The sequence below is a fragment of the Macadamia integrifolia genome, chromosome 2 (genome assembly GCF_013358625.1).
Source record: "Macadamia integrifolia cultivar HAES 741 chromosome 2, SCU_Mint_v3, whole genome shotgun sequence".
Lineage (NCBI taxonomy): Eukaryota > Viridiplantae > Streptophyta > Magnoliopsida > Proteales > Proteaceae > Macadamia > Macadamia integrifolia.
The window spans coordinates 7,027,482-7,047,405 of NC_056558.1; the positions used below are offsets into that span (position 1 = coordinate 7,027,482).

The following is a 19,924-nucleotide window of genomic DNA, read 5'->3' on the forward strand; positions in this document are numbered from 1 at the left end:
CTGGTTTTAAAAAGGGCAGTTCCTGAAATTATACGTGGGAACATAGAGATCAAAGACACTGCAAAAGAATTCCTGGATGCTATTAAAGGTAGATTTCAACACAACAAGAAAGCTGAGAAAACCACATTGATGATCAGGCTAATGAATACAAGGTATGATGGATGTGGGAGTGTTAGAGAATACATTTTGGGTGTAGCTACTGATGCTGGTAAACTTAAGGCTCTTGGAATACAGATCGATGAAGAATATATTGTACACATTGCACTGAATACCCTCCCTAGTCAGTATAAGGTTATCCAATCTACCTACATTGCACTGAAGGACGATTGGAGCCTAAATGAGCTAATTTCCATTTGCACTCAAGAGGAAGAAAAATTGAAACAAACTAGGTTTGAGAGTGCACATGCAACTTTCCACAAGGGATCTTCTAGTGGACCAAGCAGAAGGAACAAAAATTTTTCCAACAGAGGAAGCGCCAAGCCATATGACAGGAATAATAGCTCTCAAGAACTTGACACATCTCAAAAGGCTCAGGATGAAGAGAATACCAACAACGTAGAGTGTTTCTGGTGCCATAAGAAAGGACATGTAAAAAAGGACTGTTTTATTTTCAAGAAATGGTTAGAGAAGAGGAAGAATTCTGGGGCTGATAAGCAGGATGATACCAAGAAAGGGTGAGGTAGAATGATCACCAGTAATTGAGAGCAAGTAAAATTTGGTCCCATCAAGTAGTTATGATTTCTTTACATACAGTTATTTGAAATGCTTGATTAGTGGGAGCTTTGATTTTGTTTAGTATTTGTTTATGTTTTGAACCTTAGCCCGTATGTTTTGGGGCACAGTTTGATGAATTATGGTTAAGTTTTAGCATTTACATTATGCACAGTTATTTATTGAAATATTTGGTTTATGATTTCATTTAAGAATGTTTTTATAGGTAGTAATTGTCTTGGTTATAGGTAATATTTTGCCACAGTTCAAAAGGTAATGTTTGCCACATTTTAAGACAGTATTTGTCACAGTTCATAGGCAATATTTGCCACAGTTTATAGGCGGAAGGCCACAGTTAGATATTAACCACAGATCAAAGGCGATTTGCCACAGTGAAGGTTAATATCACAGTTAAGGACCTACATGGAATGACAACAGTGTAATTTGAGGATATGTCAATATTTCTGTGATGGTATCCCACATAGATTCGTGTTAAGAAACTTACTTATGTTTGTAATAACAGAAAGTTGTATGCCGTATATTGAGGTGTATCTTCTGCTGTTATTCGATGTGAGTGGTTTTTCAACTGAATCACAGTAAGAGTGGTTAATGTAATAAGATTCTATGGCCACACCAATTTAAAAGACATCCTTATAATTAATGTAGCCCAAGTGGGAGATTGTTGGATTTATGGGCTAAATTAATTATTCGGGTTGATTAAATGGGTGAGAGTCAAATTGCATGAACCGGTTCGGTCCACTCTCAAGCTTAGGGATATGCTGGCTCAACCCATTGTGGTTTAGGGTTTTGAGTGCAGGACAATATTATAAATACTAGGTTTTGGGTCCCTACAACAATTATTCACTCTTTCCCACTTTACCACTAAAGTGAGAGAACCAAGGAGGTTTAAGGGGCTGTAGAAGATCCATAGCCAAGCCAAGAGAGCGAAAGTGGGAGTGACCAACATCAATCATCTTCAGCATACTAGGTGAAAGGTACAAATCGATCCTCCATAATTTTATTAGATTCGTGTTCTTGTTTTTCCTGTGTGGTTTCCTCCATAGGGTTTCAATCTCAAACCCATAGGGAGTTCTAACAGGTCTCCCTTCAAAATGGATCTCATGAGCTGCTCTTTGTCTGTGTAATCGATGAGAATGAGATCGAGAATGCGAACAACTTGTTCGAAGGTGGAAGGATCAGCGTCATTGCCAATAACACAGCAATGATTGTGACAATACCTTTCGTGTAGCCGAGGAATTTGTCCTCGGATTCTGTGGCGAAATCAAGGATTTTGGAGAGGGAACCTGAGCACTAATTGAAGATCAAGTGTCGGGCTTGGTCATGGGAGGCAGCAGTTAGAAAGGGAAAGAAAATCGGACTAGATCTGGATGAGACGATGGAGGGTATTGGTTTGCAACAGACTAATAAGTAATAACAACAGACTAACACCATCAGACTTTCCGGGGCTTCAAGTAAATTTGACAATAGTTAGGTGGTGTCAAACAATTTGGACAAAAGTATAGGGATGTCTAAGTAATTATTCCTATGATATAGTACCCTTTTGCCTAAAGTTAGTCCAAGTGATAAGAAATGCTTTCATGGAATTTATATCTTAAATATGATCATGGTGAAGAGAGAATTTCTACAGCCATGGGATCTGAATCTAATTCAATCTCAACTGGGCCAAACCAAAGCCAGTTCCATAAGGTGAGGATCACAAGAGCCCAGACCAAATCCGACCAAATAACGGTTTGTCTCAACCTGGATGACCAGTCGGTTTCCGTTGGTCCGACCAGTTTGTGCTGAAATTTGAGACCCTACTGCAATTCTATTAAGTTCTATTCAAATCCATATCCACAGGCCACTTCCATTTCTTTGCATTCAAACACAATCCTAACAGTACATGAAAACAAATATAAGGTGGGTTATGAAGTTGACCTGATATTTGGCCTAGAAAGATTCATGGATGGTGCCATTTCAATTTTTGTCAGGAAGAAGAAGCCATGCACCAATCTGGAAACATCATCACCACCACACAGCCATTCTAAGTCTGTTTTGTCTTTTCATTTGAAGAACTAGTCTTTCTACCATTCCAGGCATAACTTCAACTAAAAAGAAAAAAAAGAAAAAATTAACCAAAAGATGAAAAGAAAGCCCCCCACAAGGACAAAAAATCATTCATCATTATTGCTGTTGTCAGTTGAATCATCCAACGCCCCATTGTCCAAACCAATTCAAAGAATAACTTGTATCTCAGCCAGCAAGAGATGACTTCCCTGCTAGGAAATCAATCATTCGAAAACTCAATTGAACTTTGCTCGAAACCTGACCTCACCCTTTATGCCCAGATGACACTCAACGATCACCAGTTCCCATTCTTCTCACCATAAGGTATCGGGAAGCTTAACATCTTTCTGCCTGCAGAATGGCTTGAAACTAAAGTTTGCCATGAGTGCAACATGGTCTGATGACCACTCTGGTGATGGAAGTGCTGTATATTTTGTTACAGTCTCCAAATCCAGAAGCTCCAAAAGACCTTCAACCTTCAAACTGTCAGCTGTTTTATGCATCAAGAAGATAATATATAAATCAATGGCATATGGAGCAGCAAGTCAGAAGAATTAGCAATTAAGTTAAATAGAAAGGGATGAATGAAACAGAAAGTAATTATGTTTGGTTGTTTCTCAGCAAAAGATAGCTAGCATACAATCCATAACCCAGGTATTATTTAGACAAGGTTAGACACTATCAGTTGCATGGAAGTTGTGGTTAGCTGCGTAAGTTATTCAAATCAAATGTCTACTTACAGGAAATGCTGTGCAATCATTGGAGGAAATTCATTTTCCTCATTTGGTGATCATTTTCGGTAGCCCTTTCCTTCTCCCCCCCACCCCCGGGGGGGAAAAACTTCTCTTTCCTTTTCCTTTTTAAATCTTTTTTTTTTTTTTAATTGATACGTATTCTATGGGGGAGGAAAGGAGGCTTGAACCCAAACAACCTGGTAGGATGGGCTTTTACACTCCACAAACTGCCAAGTGCGCTAGGCACTTGTTCTCTGAAATCAAATTTTAATTGTGTGAAGACCAGTTTTACAGATGGTACATTCTATTTTTTCAAAGAGAAGAAGAACCTAAGTTCTATATCAGGTGAATTTGCTTTCCAGTGCTGACAAAACACCTAGGGAGTAGTTGGTAGTCCAGGCAATGCCTGAGTACAACAGGCCAAATGCAGGCCTAGTGCTCAGGCATTTTATTAAGTGAAACATATTGAAGCCAAATGAAGGCTAGAATTTAAGAACAAACATACACAGGTAAAAACTAGTGAAACAGGATCTAACACTAGTCCACTTCCTCACGTGAAACGACAGTTAGTGTCATACAATACAACTAAGTGAAACAATGGGACAATATCTATATTTATTTTTTTACTGGAGTTTGGAAATGATCAATGGCCAAAATGGCTAACTAGTAGAGATGTAAAGTGAATGAAATCGAAGCAGGCATTCCGGTATCTACTCAATGGTGTAAGTCAACAATAAGGGTTTCAAAACAACACCTGACGTAAATGTTTCAGAAACAGAACAGGGTGACAAGCGTTTTTTTAAGGAACCAAGACTTTAAAAATAAGAGTTAAATTGAAGAAGAGTCGTTTGGGGTGGAACAGCCAAATGCGGTGGACACCAATGAGTGCACCACTAAAGAGTGAGGTGTTGAAGATTAGAGGAGTCGTAAGACCAAGGGGTGAGCCAAATTTGACTTTGGAAAAAGTTGTGAGAAAAGAAATGAATGGTTTTCTTTAGACAACAACAACAAAGCTTAGCCTTATCCCAACTAAATGGGGTCGGCTACATGGATCCGCAAAGCAAAAAAAAAACATTTTGGGACATCCCACTCACGAACACTCGGCAACTCGGATCCTAGCCCTCTAGACAGCTCTGTTAGATTCCATATCAGGGTGAAGACTTAACTTTTGCATGTCTCTTCTAACTACCTCCTCAATGGTCATTTTTGGCCTACCCCTAGCCCTTTTAGCTCCATTCATCTGCATCTGGTCACTTCTTCATACTGGGGCAATCCAAGGGCCTCCTTTGGACATGTCCAAACCATCGTAATCGACATTCTCTGAGCTTATCCTGAATTGGTGCAACTCCTAAATCTGTTCTAACTTGATCGTTCCTTATTCTATCTCTCCGGGTTTTGCCGCACATCCATGTCAACATCCTCATCTCATCCACACTCAACTTATCTATGTTACGCTTCTTGACTGCCCAACATTCTGCACCATATATCATAGCAGGTCTTATGGATGTCCTATAGAATTTTCCCTTAAGCTTTAGAGGAATACGTCAATCACATAACACTCCAGACGCCCCTCTCCATTTCATCCATCCTACTTTAATTCTATGGGAAACATCATCATCAATCTCACCTTCTTTGTTTAACGTAGAGCCCAAATATCTGAAGCAGTCACATTGCGGGATCTCTCTCCCATCAATTTTCACTTCCTCACTATCAATCATCAATCGATTGAAGTTACACTTCATATATTCCGTCTTTGTTCTACTTATCTTAAGACCTTTCGATTCTAAAGTGTATCTCCATAGTTCCAACTTATCATTGATCTCTGGTAGTGTTTCACCGATCAGTACAATATCATCTGCAAAAAGCATGCACCACTGGACTTCTCCTTGAATATTCCTAGTTAATTCATCCATGACAATGTAAATAGGTAAGGACTCAATGTGGATCCTTGATGTAACCCAATATTAATCGGGAACTCAACACCTTGGCCACCCACAGATCTCACACTAGTCACCACATCTCTATACTTTTAAGTATATCCACATAGTTACTTGATACTTCTTTCTTCTCTAAAACTTGCCAGATTAGATCTCTAGGAACCCTGTCGTAGGCCTTTTCTAGGTCAATGAAGACCATATGAAGATCTCTCTTGTAGGTTCTGGCTTTTTCCATAAGCCTCCTAATAAGGTAGATCGCGTCTGTAGTGGATCTTCCAGGCATGAAGCCGAATTGGTTCCCTGAGATATTAGTTTCTCTCCTTAGGGAACCAATTTGGCTTCATGCCTGGGAGATCTTTAGACAACAAAGATGGTTTAACACAGAGTTGAATGATGAAAAATGTAGCCATGTAGCAAACACCATTCAGTTGGGATGAGATTAGCAGAAGACCTTAAACATGAGATTCAAGGCTATCTAAGAAATGGGAGATCATTTAGAAACCAGGAAAACTACAGGTTCCATCTGGTTGGAAGTGAAGGGAATGGAAGATAAATAGAAATAAAACTAAACCAAAACGAAAAACGTTGTAATCATTACCAACAACGATTGTGTAACCCACATATTTCAAATGAAGTACTTAAAATTTACTTTGAAGCAAAATTCCTAGAATTTGAAAAGGAAAACAAAGATTCCTTCTGGAAAGTATAATCTCTGAGAAGGAAGATAAAGAATTTTCTGTCTGGGACCACGGCTCCTGTGCAAGCACAGGGGCAATGAGGTACACCCAGAAGCATCAAGAGGGGAGGAATTTGAGCTTTCCATTGGGGGTGGGTGGTCATTTCGCCCCATCCAGGGTCTGGGCTCAGTCACCACACTCCCAGACAGAGTCCTTTTTCCCTCAAGTTACACAATCATGATTCATGATTATGAAAGGTTTTTCTTCTTTAAACTAATTTCACTTCCCTTCATTCCCTTTCACTTGTAATCAGATGGAGAAATAGTGCATACACATGATTATGGATGCAAAAATGTGAGTATATATAACAGAAGTTAATTACCACAAACATGTTAGAATATAAACCACCATCTGAAAAGAAGCATGTGTCGATAAAAGCAAAAAAGGCATGGGCTAGGTTAAATAAATTCCATAAGGAGCTGAATACTTTGATAGATTCTGTAGTAAATATTATCATTAATAATTGCTTGTCTGGAGATCAATTTTGAATGAGCTTTTTACTTGATTAAAATTAAGGATGGAATTAGAGGACATGTGAGGAAATACCCCTAAGGAAGAAATGAAGAGTAATATCTGACAAAGTCCAAAACCTTTCTCAATTAGAAGATCAAGTATTGTTCAGTGAAAAGTAAAAACTAGTGTTAGCATTGCGAGTGAAGGGAAGGAAGGTTGGGTCTAATATGCAACTGAAGAAAACCCTGGTACAGTTGATAGAGTTTGGGTTGCAAAGGTAGCTGGCTTCTTTTTGAATAAGGATTAGTTATATGATTCCAAATGGATGCAATGTCTCACACATCTACAGATGGATAACAGGAAGAATCCTTGTACCATATATTCAGGTTTTAATGGGGTTTTGATAGAGGATGGAGTGGACTTGAATTTCCCAGGAGATGATGCTTTTCCTTTTGCAGTTTGTTCTTGGTGTCAGCTGATTCTCAAATCCAACCAACCAACAGCTGTAATATTTTCCCCATGTATTAAGAGGGCGTTTATTAGCCAATCTATTTTATTTGAACAAGGCTTAGTTGAGTTATGAGGGGCTTTTTTTTTTGGCAAAGATCAAGTGGGCACACAAGGGAGACTCCCTAACAAACAAGCAACTTAAGTGTGTCATGTGAGGACAGAACAGTTTCCATTTTTCAATGTATTAGATATTTCCTCACTCTTGGCCAAATTTCTGAAGGAATAAGAAATTGCCCACTTTGCATGATTTTGGTGTCATCTGAAAGGTCACTCAGTTACCTTTCCAACAATGCCAAGATCTCGTGAACTGATTTTGACTAAGCAACGATTGCCATAATACCAGCAAGATATCCGCCCATGACAAGGTTTCTACTTCGAAAGTCACAGTTTAGCTACAGTATATATATCCAACATGTACCCTTATTTTTTATGTCATTGGTGAATGGAATTTTTATTTTTTATTTTTTATTTTTTATTTTTTATTTTTTATTTTTTATTTTTTATTTTTTATTTTTTTCACTTTGGAGAATGAATATCTAATTTGAAGGTGTAATTTGCTTCCAAACTTCTCAGGACAACTTCTTAGAAACCAATAGAATGACTATTTGTGGAAGCATAGGTGCAACAACTTAGGTTTACTTTGTACTTCTTTTTATCTGATTATTGGTGACCCTTCATAATTTGCTGAAGTTCTCACATGAAAATCTGTAGTTCCTCTCAACCAGATCGACATATCAAAACGAATGTACTTTTGTTCAGGTTGATGTCGGGACTTTAGTGTCCGACATAGGGGATTTTTTCCTTACAAGAGTAGTAGGGGAGGGGGGGAGGGAGGAGGGGAAAAGGGTTTTGGCCTTTAGTATCCATGCTTGAGCCTCACTCAGGCCTCATGTAGGTGTTCAAAGTTCTTATTCTCCCAACTGGTTCAGTTTATTTTTGATAAAAACTTTCAAGTAAAATGGAAATAAAGATAAGAAAATAATAAAATGAGAGCATATATTGAATAAATTCACAATAACTATTCACATACCTGTGTAGAAAATGTAATCTAAGGTTCCTCTGAATTGCTGAGTGAAGTTAGTGAATGTAGGCTCATTGGTTTTAGGGTCTATGTTTCTCTGTTGCTGCTCTAAGAACATGCCACTAGCACTTGCATATGCACTCACCTGGTATAGAACACTCTTTTGATTAGAGATTTGAAAAGAAGCAATAAATATTAAGAGCTTTGAGCATGGTAGTGACAAAGTGAAGCATAGCATTGTGAACACTATAAGGTACAACACTGCAAGCCACAACAGGTACAATCTTTGGGTTATCTAACTTTTTGCCTGAAAGTAAATTATGCAAAAACAAAAAAGCGATTAAAATAACACTGCTAAATTTACTAAAACCCCACCCGCACCCCCAAAATAGCAAGATCAAATTTAGACTCTCTAATTAGGAAACATAAAAGGCACTAGTGGGGAAAATCCTCAGAGTCTTACTTCAACCTAAATCACTAGTTTAAGGCTATGCTTAGTCGTATAGACAATTAAGGGAAAATAGCAAAATGTGACGGAAAGTTGTTTGGGTTGTTTTTGTTTTCCCAAAAAATGGCATTGGTTGAACGTTTAGAAAATTCTCACATCAATTTCAGTGTTTTGCACAACTCCTGATGAAGCACTCACCAAATCCACTGAAAAATTCGTTGGAGACACTTGGATATCACCGATTTTCCCTAAGAATATGACGGAGGTCTAAGCAGCTTCGTTCAAAGGTCAATTAAGGAGATCCAGGGAAAAGAAACGAAGGTTGAGATGTGATGCGGATCCAGATTCCAATGACTGAAATCGGATCGCTTAGGGCCCCAAAAATGACTAAAAATATCAAATTTAATGGTTGAGGGGTATTCTTGTAATTTTAGAAACAAGCAGGGCTTTAAAAGTAATTAGATGGCAGCTAGGTAGTTTTAGAACTGAAAATTAAACATAAGGGCTTTATTCTGGGATTTAAAGAAAATAGGTTAAAAGAGTGTAAATAAAGGAATCATCATCTTCAACCTTAAGTAACGTTAGAGAACAAGACGTTAGATGGTTAGAAACAAAACCTCTTGCTGGCTTCGATCGGCAGAGCTCTCTCAATTGTAATCCAATCAAACCGAAACTTTGGGAGAGGGATCGGAACTCAGATTGCTCTTGATTACACCCAATATCAGTTCAGAAGGAGAAGCTACAGCCTCGGGGAGGATCCTGCGACCTGAACCTGCCGGAGGACTCAAATCTGAGTTCTGGTTTTCAGATGTTATATCCGCTGACTCGCAAAAGCTTGGGATGGAAGCTAGGGTTTAAACTGCCCCAAGGGGAAGCACTTCTGCCCCAAATTTCAGGTTGATAGCCGCAGAAACGAAGGAGTTCGAACTCCTTCACTGGCTGCCAGTACCACCTAGACTGAACCAGAAAAAAGAACAAGAAAACCAGAAAAGAAGAAGAATAATAGAAGGAAAAGAAAACAGGGGAAAAGAAGCAGATGAGAAGAGAAAAAATCAGACTAATAGAGAGGAAGAAAGAAGAATATCAGAGAAAGAAAAAAAGGGGAAGATAGAGAGAATCGGCAGCCATGGTTTCAAAACCAAGAAAAAAAAAACTTCAAATTTCTATTCTTCAAAATCTAAAACTGAACTTCTTCATCGTTTACATGTCCAATATAAAGGAAAAAAAATCAAACAATTAATGGAAACTACTTGAAAGGAAACTATTCTAAAATTAGAAGCTAGCTAATTTAAAAAGAAATTATTCCTAAAACAAAAGAAAATCAAATCAAAAGATATTGTTTTTTTTTCTAAGTCCATCGTGCATCTGCATCAAGATGAATCAATTTTGTGTCAAAAATTGGATTGATTGGATAACTAAGGAAGCTGGTGTCTTGGATGTTGATGGAAGATTGAAGCTGAAGAGATGAAGCAAGAATCGAGCAAATCAGAGGGACTCAAATGGAATGGCAGCATGTAGCCGAAGCATCAATTACAGAAAGCAAAGTATCAAAGATGATGCTTAGTTCTCATTTCCAATTCCCTATTCCGGATGAATTTGTTCATGAAAACTGTTTGACCTGTCCTACCAGTTCAAGTCCAAATCGAGTTCCAGAGTTCTGAGTTAAAGCTCCATCCAATTCCTAGAAAAAGTAGGACTTATGCCACTTCTGAAACGAGAAAACCATTCTCTGGTCTATTCCAGTTATCTAATAGTCTATTTATTTGCATCTGTTGTTTGGAGTGTTTCTAAAAAACAATTAGCTCTCTTTAAGTTTCAGTTTTAGTTAAGAGTATGCATTTACAGATTTCAGGTCCATAAATAAGGCCCTAAATATGCATTGTGGCATTGAAGGAATTAGACAAGAACAAGTTATTCTGGTTTCACATTTTCAGCATTTCTACGACTCCATTCTGAGTTTTACAGTTCATAAAACTCTGCTGCAAGTTGCTTCCTATGTTGGTATATGGTGGGATCCCTTTTGGGACTACTTTATTTTACTTTCCAAGATTCCAGGACAACCAAACAGCACTTGGAAAGATCTTTTAATTTTCCTTTTTTTAATTTTTTTTTTTTTTAAATTAACCTAACAAACTTTGTTTTTCCTTTCCCAAATTGTCTGAAAAAACAAAAGAAAATGATGGGCAAAGACCTATGCAAGGCATCAGAACAACGGGATGCATTGAACATAAGCATCAAAGCATGAGGCTTATGCTTCATGGTTGCTGATCTCTTCTAAGAAGCCCGTCTTTACTACCCAAATAATTGGATGCTACTCATGTGGTTCCGGAATTGAGAAGGACAGGCATGCTACTGTGCATGGTACATGTAGTGATCCACATGGGTGCCTCAGTTACATCACTCACTAGAAAAGCGTTGTACCAAAACCAAAAAAAAAAAAAGGGAAAGGGAAAGGGGGGAATTAAACTTAAGTATTATGTAAAATACTAAAATCTACCACCATACAGCTTAGACAGAGGAATTGGTAGCTATGCATCTAAAAGATTACACATGCAAAAATACCTCAACTAAGAACCATCCTTCTTCCTTTCACATATGCAAAAACAAACAATCTTTTATATATCATCCTATCTCATACAACCACAGAAATCACAGATTCCAACACCAAAAATGGTCCAAAAGAAATCAATTATAACACAGAGCTGTTGCTCCAAAATCCTTCAACATATCAAACAAACTCTTAAGGTGAATATGTTGAACCCTTCTCATTAACAGAAATTTTCTCTTGCCCATAGAGGTGGGGGTGAATATAACCTTCTAAAGAGTTTAAGAAACTGTGTAGATTATAAACATAATAAATGAAGTGTTAGACTCTTAGTATAAGCAAATAAGAAAGACATGAAAGGAGATGATTTTTCAATCCTCAAACATGGAAGACCCTACATAAGTTACTTATTGGGGTTCCCACCTTAATAAGGTGTTTACCCAATAAATGGAGGAATGAGCCCTAAGGCTCACTTAAGCATTCTCCTCAAGACTCAACTCAAGGTAAGCCTCCAAGGCATAAGCTTCAAAAGCACCTAGAATAAGAAAGGTATCATCAAAATCATCTTTGATTTCTGTGTTTATTGTTGTTATGGAACTAGGTGTCTGATGAAGCAAATGATATCTCTTTGTACATGGGAAGACCCGAGTGCAAGCCTTAAAAACCTCTTTCAGCTTGACCTTGAGCAGAGATGATAAATAGCAGTTTACCCAAAGGAAAAAGCTACTTTTTAACCAGAGCAGCGTCTATGGATTGGGAACTGGGGGATGACAATTAAGCCTTTTCCTCATGCACTGAGTACTTGTGCAGACTCCAAGATATGGGGACTAAAGAAATTTGTCCACGGGAAGAGAAGAGCAACTTTACCAAGTGCAATGAGTGCTTAAACACAAGATGTTGAAATACGCCATAAGGGTCTTCTGCCATATCCTGATGATCAGATTCAACTTTGCCCATAACTACAAGATTATAAGGAGCACTGTAGTACACAACGACAGAAACACAACTTTATAAATATTATATTAGGAAAGGACCTAGAAATATATGGCATACTAATGAAAGAAAGCAGTTGAAGTTTTGAACCAACTTATAAGATGGCAAAAGATGTATTTATCCTCTGAAAAACAGCTTCAGCACCTTTACTATTGAGAATGGTAAGATGTAAGACACATTTTGGTTACACAATTGGATAATATTGGGGTAGCAAGTAGATATAACAGCAATATGTGTGCAAACAGGAATTACATGACTTCAGTTTGGTGCACATCCTTGACCTTCGGATAACTACATGACTTTACTCAAACATAAATGTATTATGAATACAAACAAGACTTTTGTCATTCCACGTACATGCAATGGAACTCAACCATTACAAGGAATAACTCTCCATTCCTTCACTTCCTGTCCATTTTTCTTCGAATAAATGAAAAGACAAATTTATAGAGGAAAACTAAAGAAATCTGAAAAAAAAAAAAAAAAAAGGAGTGACTGGGTTGCATATCCAGCATCCTCCCTTTGAGCAAGGAAAGAAACAAGTTGTAAATGCTATAAAAACCATTAGAACATTGGAAACATTATGAATCTTTGGAAATACCATTTACAAATTATGAATCTTTGGAAATACCACAAATCTCATAAGAAAGTGAGAAAAAGAAGATAACTAGATAAGAAATACTCAATTCTAAATGCACCAAGGAGACAATTTTCAGAAAATTAGAACTTTGAGTATCTCATTGATCGCCTCGTGACCCCTCTTCTTGGACATTCCACTAGTCATTTCAATACTTGTCTACATCATGGCATCCAAGCCCTATAATAGTAAGATGATTGTCCAATAGCCTATTGGTGCAATGACCGCTCTGTCAGACTGAATTTTTTTGGGTGGTTGCACAGGAATCTGGAAAAATTGAGGGCCAACTGATTAAGGACACTTCAGAGGTATCTATCACAGCTTATTCTGGCCTTTTAGCTGAGGATGACTCAACTAGCGTAGAACAGTAATCACCGGAAGTGGGTTTGGACATGTCTTTGAGAACTAGTTTTAACACGCAATTTAATTATATGCTGGTCAGATATGTTGTTCACTAGGCATGCCATGCAAACCTTTCTTTCGAATAAGAAGCTGGCTGATGAGTAAGCTAAGCAAGGCAAGGTCCATCCTATTCCTAGACCATGTTTTGGGGACAGTTCCCTTTGTGAGAGGATAGCCCCTTTCTTTGACTGATAGCATCAAAGTTCATCTTTGACTTTATCTTCAAACTTAGCATATGATCATAATTGCAATCAAAGAAACAAAACTGTATACAATCTCTATTGGCAAGTCTCACCAGACCTCGCACATGCAGGAGCCTTATACACCAGGTATGCCCTTTCTTGCCATCTCAATTGGCAATGTAATGCCCTCACTGATTCTTCATACAAATGATTAATAGGTTTCAGTTGAAACAATTTCACCCTTTTTGGTATTAGCAGAAGCTTCAAAGAACTGCCAAACCTACCAAAGGGTCTTTCAAACTAAACAAAACTAAAGTAATAGACAATAATGTGGTGCAGGGTTGGAGCTTGTAGTGTTTGAAGTTCCATGGTGAAACAGACACCTTTTGGAAAACCTAAAAAAAAAAAAATTGCAGTTGGCCTTGATCCCTATGATAGTTGGAATGAATCAGCATCTTTCTGTATTGTGTGGACTAAAATTGAAGCCCAATAAACCACAAATCAAATCACAGTTTTTGATAACAAGTAACACTTTGGATCAAGTAAAATGAGGGATTGCCAATCAATACACAGTGATTAGCTATTGTCATTTTACTCTCAAACACCCAATAACCAGTCACCAGGAATCATAATTTTGGTGGCTTGCGTACCAAGAAAACAATGAATTCCAAGTATCCCATGGTTAAATTTTTATAATAATAATAAGAAAAAGGTTGGACATTTTTGGATGCTGCAAAAAGTACGATATTGGTAGATCTATTAAAACATCGCCAAACACAATATTGTAAGAAAATGGTGGCCATGTTTGGATATTCTTTTGTGAAAAAACCCATCAATGAAAACAGAATGATCATATTTTTATGATTTTCTGTAAGAAACTGTCAAATTATACTAAGATGGAAGGTAATTATCGAAGAGAAAGATTAAGAAGATCATAGTCCTCTCTCCTCAAGATCTTCATACTAGTGATCCCTAACTCCTCAAGGATGAGTCAATGACAACTGAGTCAATCAACCAACAGATGACCTATATCCCGGCATATTTTGGGGTGATCTTTCCTAGTTGTGAAAAATTGTTCTATTGAACTGCTTCCAAATTGGAGAAACATAGATCATTCTTAAGGTTTCCCTCCGACACTAACCCCATTCCCAGTTGGGCAGTGAGTGCAAGCATTCTTCACTTTTAACTAAAGTTATTTGTTGCAAAATAAAATCATTAGTGGCATAAAAGAGAACTGACCTTCCAGGTAGAGAGTTGAGATCCCCGCATAAGATTACAGGGATATCTGATTTTGCAATTTTCTCTAACCCATTGATAAGGGTCGCAACCTAGGGAGACAGATGGAAATAAGACCTATCAAAATAAGCTTTCCCAGCCATACGATAGAGATGAAATTAAGAAATTGATAAGAAAAACCTCAGTACCTGCCATAATTTGACATCTGAGTGCAACGGTTGGGCATGTATATGAGTATTTGCCTGAGGATACAAGAACCATCTTTTAGCATCTACAATAAGGATTTTACACACCCAATGAATATTGCAGGAATTTGAATAGTACCACACATATTCTAGGATGCGAAGTGTCAGAATCAGTGTTGATTTTTTCCAGTATTACAACAAGGGCAACATTATCCTGCAAATAATGTAAATGATTAAAAAACAAACTAGTGCCAAATAAGAGCCACTGGATTAAAGTGCAGAATGAGAACACATGCACTCCAATAACTCACATGGAAACAATTCATAGGGGGACAAGAAACCAATACCTTAGCCAGGCGAATTTGAGCATCATTTTTCTTCTCTATATCAAGGGTAGAAACAACTGATGACGCAACTTTAGCATATTCAAGCTACAATAAATTGACAAGAACCATTAAACCTCGTGGTATTACATGTACATCTAAACTCAAGGTAAATTAATGTTACTTACCTCATACCGCTTAATTTCTTTGAACCGACGTCGATGGAAAAATGTTGCACACCCATCAATTGCAAGTCCACTACTTGTATACATCTACAAGTACAACAAAACCACAGCTTACCAAAAAAAAAAAATAGGGCATAAACAAAGTTCGCTAGAGCCACATGCACAATGTGTGCCAGAAGTTGGACGGACCATCGTATAAGATGGGGGTTAGAGTGGGTGCGTGGATGGAGAATGTGGCTATGTGTGCTTGTGATTATATGCTACAAAATCTGACGAGCGCATCAAGTAATTGCTACAGTATGCCAAATAATCAAATCACTGGATAAAAGTCTAATTTGGAGAGCTTAAGAAACTAAACACCAGATAAGGTGAACATTATATTCATTAAGCAGCAAGGCGGAGAATTACTTGATAGAAACAAGAATTAGAAGAGGAATAAAAGCAGTAGATAATGCTGCTCAGAGATCTATGTTAAGCAATTATAAACTCCAGACTTACACTCCCCTAAGAACAACAAACCTACAAACATAACTCTGAAATAGATCTCAAAAGATCGCACTCAGAGATAATGATTCAAAATGGATTATGTAGGCTCCTGACATTTCTGAAGCAGAAGCTCTGAAGTATCCAACAAACCTTAGTACATAAAAATGTACTTTTTTTTTAATCAGAGAGAATAAACAATTTTATTAAGAATAAAGAAGCGGAGAAAGCAAAGAGAAGACAGAGGGTAGAAAACAAACATGGAGAACGCATAGAGAAGAAGCAAGGGTTAGAAAAAAAACCCAGAGTAGCCTGACGACAGAGAAAAATTAATCACTCCCGCCTTCTCCCTCCATCAGAAACAAGCATCAAAACATCACCACCCACCCAATCGTATGCTCTGTTTCTCATCCAAATTCTGTCCTAATTTGCTGAAATCCTTCAACTTTCCCAGGGTACAAAAATCAAAATATTCCTCAAAATCTGATTCCTCGATTTGGTTTTCCTTTTCCGCAGTAGGCTACCACCCCCCCCCCACCACGCAAAAAAAAAAAAAGGACAAAAAATCCAGAAAGCACTTTTTTGAATCTCCTAAATAGATAAAAAGACAATTTTCAAATGGAGATAAATTTTTGTCTTGCATCAGGAACACACCCAAAATCTTTAAAACAACTTATACAGAACCCAGAAAGAAATAAAGAACACATCAAAGCTGCATCTTAGCCACACATGTTACAGTTATGCCATACCTTATTTGTTTTCTCCCTGTAAAGGACTGAGTAACCACATTTCACCAGCTCAGGTTCAAAAAAATTCTCGAAATGATCACTTTGTACCTGCTCAACTAACACAAATATATACAAGTTAAGAAAGCTAGAAGCCAGAAATGCACTATGGGCCTAAGAGGAGAAGAGGTTGGTGTGGAGGGTCGGGGGAATTACCTCCTGAAGGCAAAGTATATCTGCTTGATATTCAATGATCTCACGGAGCAGATTATGCCGGCGGTATTCCCACATGAGAGCCCATGAATCGCAGTAACGGATATAGTAAGCATACAACTGGGATAGAACATTATAAGATAGCACATTAAAAGTTCCATCTGCAGAAGATTGGAGTTCCAAATTAAAGTTGCTAGGTCCTTCCTGAGGCATGAATTTGATCAAACAGCGTGGACGAGGGTGAGCCGCAGAAATTACAGGGCAAGTCAATATGATATTTGTAGGGGCCAATGGATTTCCCTCAGTGCTGTCTGTGGCTATGGATTCTAATCTCAAAATGCAGCCAAAATCATCTGCTGAGGGTATATAGGTCTTTGAAGAACCCACCTTAATCCACGATCTACCCTCTCGTTCCACCACGGTTTCCATTGCATCAACTAAGCCTCTGTTTTCATAGGCAAACCAAGAACTAGTAGATAACCAAGAGCCATCTGTAAGCTTACTTAATGTCTCAGCTGCCTGTTTATGACGTGCTTGGTGGTCCACCCATGTTTCAGAGAAGCACCTCTTAGAGCAATAGTAACTATCTTTTACTGGTACCTTTAACATTACACAACACATACACTGAAAAGTAGCTATCTCAGAATGGTGCACACAACAAGTAGATGTCACAGTTTGATCCTGCTTCCGGTACCTGCTTACAAGATATTTATAGAATACATGTCAAACAACTAAGTCAAGAAAAGTCTGCAGAAAAATAAGCAATGAGGAGACAACACCCAGGTAATACTAATAGCAGCCATTTTAGCAACAACTTTGGTAACAGAATATAAGAAATAACTGTCAGCACATTATAAAAATAAAAAATAAGATTGTCACGCAAAAATAAGAAATATAATCATAACAATTTAACATATTTTCATGCCTCAACAATCCATGAAGCATCTTATATTGATAAGCTGCTGACAAGCTATAATAAAGAGGTCACAAGTTAAGGAGGCTGCAATAAGCGAATGTGGCACACAACCATGAAGGCGTTCAACCAGACAATTGTGTTATGCCAAGAATATTTTACAAATACAATTTCATTTCAAAATTACGAGATGCAGACCAGAAACATGTCAAAAGGAAGCAGGAAGCGGTGACCCCAAGAGATGGAGAATAATGATTCACTTGAAAAAAGTATCACTCTCCATAGAGATTACTGATTATCAATTTTTACCTAGAGTGAGAGGGTTCTCTGAGAAAGCGGCATAAGGGGAGCGCACCAGTAAGATGCAACAAAACGGTATCACACGTAGAAGGGCAGCTAGGTCATTTCATAAGGAGAGAGATAGACACAGAACTGCTAGCATACACTGCCCCTGTGGCTTAGAGAACCTTTTCACTTACCTATATTTCAAAAATGAATTCCAGCAACTTCTTTGGAATAATTTTTATTGGGAAGATGGGTCACAAAATTAGGTTGTACTTCATAAAACAACAGAGTGGGACACGATGTGCAATCAGCACGGTGGAACCTACAGGCACCAGAAAGTTCAACAAGGAGGTTAAATGGAACAAAAAAACAGTCAGATGTCTAAGTACCATATAGCACACCATATCCAGTTAAATAAGACAGCTTATCAGATTAGATAAAGGATTCAATTTAAACGAGAGAATCCTTCCAGGAAAGCGAATTTCTTTCCATTGTCAGTTGTAACTGGTAAGCATTAGATTTGACTTGCTTGGCTCGAGAAATCCTTACTGTAGTCGCATTTTTAATAAGTATTAGAATTATCTAGAAAGAGTATGAAGTATAGCTGCTCCGAGCAATATACCAGAAATGATCATTCGCAGCTGCCCAATTTGCCATTTTAATGGTGATCTGACAATGCCCACATCGATATCAGCGGAAAGATACTAAAATAAAGTTGCATTTTGTTCCTCCCAGATACACCACAATGGACCCAGCAATACTTCCATCCAAAGGAAATTCCCTTCCTTTCCCCCAATGAAGCAAAGTGCCAAAACCAAGATAATAAGACATCCTTAGGAAATGTCTAACCCATTTGATTTTGATATTTAATAGTTTTATTAACACTGTTTTCAGTCAGATTTCGGAGTTTCAAGTATAGTTGGACTTAAGTACACGAGTCCTAGTGGTACTAAATACGTAGTTTGCCTTTTCCAGGTTGGATTGGGATTGGTTTAGTGATTTTCCCTTTCCAAGCTGGATTAGAATTGGTTAAGGAGACTTCTATTCATAGCAAATCAAATTTCAAGTAAGAGACTTTCAGTGGTATTTGAGTTTGGTAATGAATTTGATTGATTATCCCAGTCATGGCTTAAATATAGGTTTCTAATTCAAACTATAAATTCAGTTTCATGGTACGGTTTTTTTTATGGGTTGAGAGATTGTTTCTTTTCAATGATTTTTAAGTTTTGATAGTCAAAATAGTTGTCAAGGCGTTGCCTAGGCGGGCACCTTTGTTAGCTTGTTGGTTTCTCCTTGCTTCGAAGCCCTCGCCAATGCCTTGGATCGCCTAGACACCGTAACAACTATGGTCAAACCCCACAACTGTTGTCCTTTTCCTTGTTCAATTCTTTGTAATACATTCTATAGAGCAAGATTTGAGATTTCAACAGGATAAGTCATTTCGACCCTTCTCAAAATCAAAAGATTTCCTTTGAAACAGTCGAAATTGGGTAAAATTTTGAGAAATCAAGGGAAATGATGGAAAATTAAGGCAGTAATTGAAATTTTGCAATGGAACTTTAGGGGATGCTTATTTAAGCAGAAATACACTTGTATGAACGGTCAAATGAAAACCAAAAACAAAAAAAAAAAACAAAAACAAAGTGGACTGTTAGTTCGGTACCCTATTTTTATAGTTTATAGCACATAGCATAGGAATTGTGTTTTTTCACCTAGATAATTTATGGTGCACATAATTTATACAAACAGCTCATTCATAAAACTATTAAATCTACCTAACACATTGAATTTTATTGACACTTCCTAACACTCCCATTGGCCCTGCGCTCGTGCAGGGGCCACGCTGCCTTTTGGGGAACCCTCTCCCAAAGAATATATATTTTGGAATTATTGGAGAAGTACCCAATTATCAGCAAATAAATATAGAGCAAAACATATATCGATCCATCTATCTCATTAGTAACAGCCAATACTACAAACAGCTCATTCATAAAACCAA

General features: G+C 37.7%; 1 protein-coding gene across 1 annotated transcript in view; it reads right to left on the reverse strand.

The window, feature by feature from the left end:
- Positions 1–2,749: 2,749 nt before the first annotated feature.
- LOC122090710 (carbon catabolite repressor protein 4 homolog 1-like) overlaps positions 2,750–19,924 on the reverse strand; it is an 18,189-nt gene continuing 1,014 nt past the window's right edge. Inside the window, exons 2-11 of the mRNA XM_042660395.1 lie at positions 16,731–17,421; positions 16,539–16,625; positions 15,310–15,393; positions 15,146–15,229; positions 14,938–15,012; positions 14,802–14,855; positions 14,617–14,705; positions 12,031–12,142; positions 8,180–8,315; positions 2,750–3,268 (exon numbers count right to left, since the gene is read on the reverse strand). Coding sequence (XP_042516329.1) covers positions 3,093–3,268; positions 8,180–8,315; positions 12,031–12,142; positions 14,617–14,705; positions 14,802–14,855; positions 14,938–15,012; positions 15,146–15,229; positions 15,310–15,393; positions 16,539–16,625; positions 16,731–17,421 — 1,588 coding nt within the window. The 3' untranslated portion in view covers positions 2,750–3,092. The remainder of the gene's footprint in view (positions 3,269–8,179; positions 8,316–12,030; positions 12,143–14,616; positions 14,706–14,801; positions 14,856–14,937; positions 15,013–15,145; positions 15,230–15,309; positions 15,394–16,538; positions 16,626–16,730; positions 17,422–19,924) is intronic.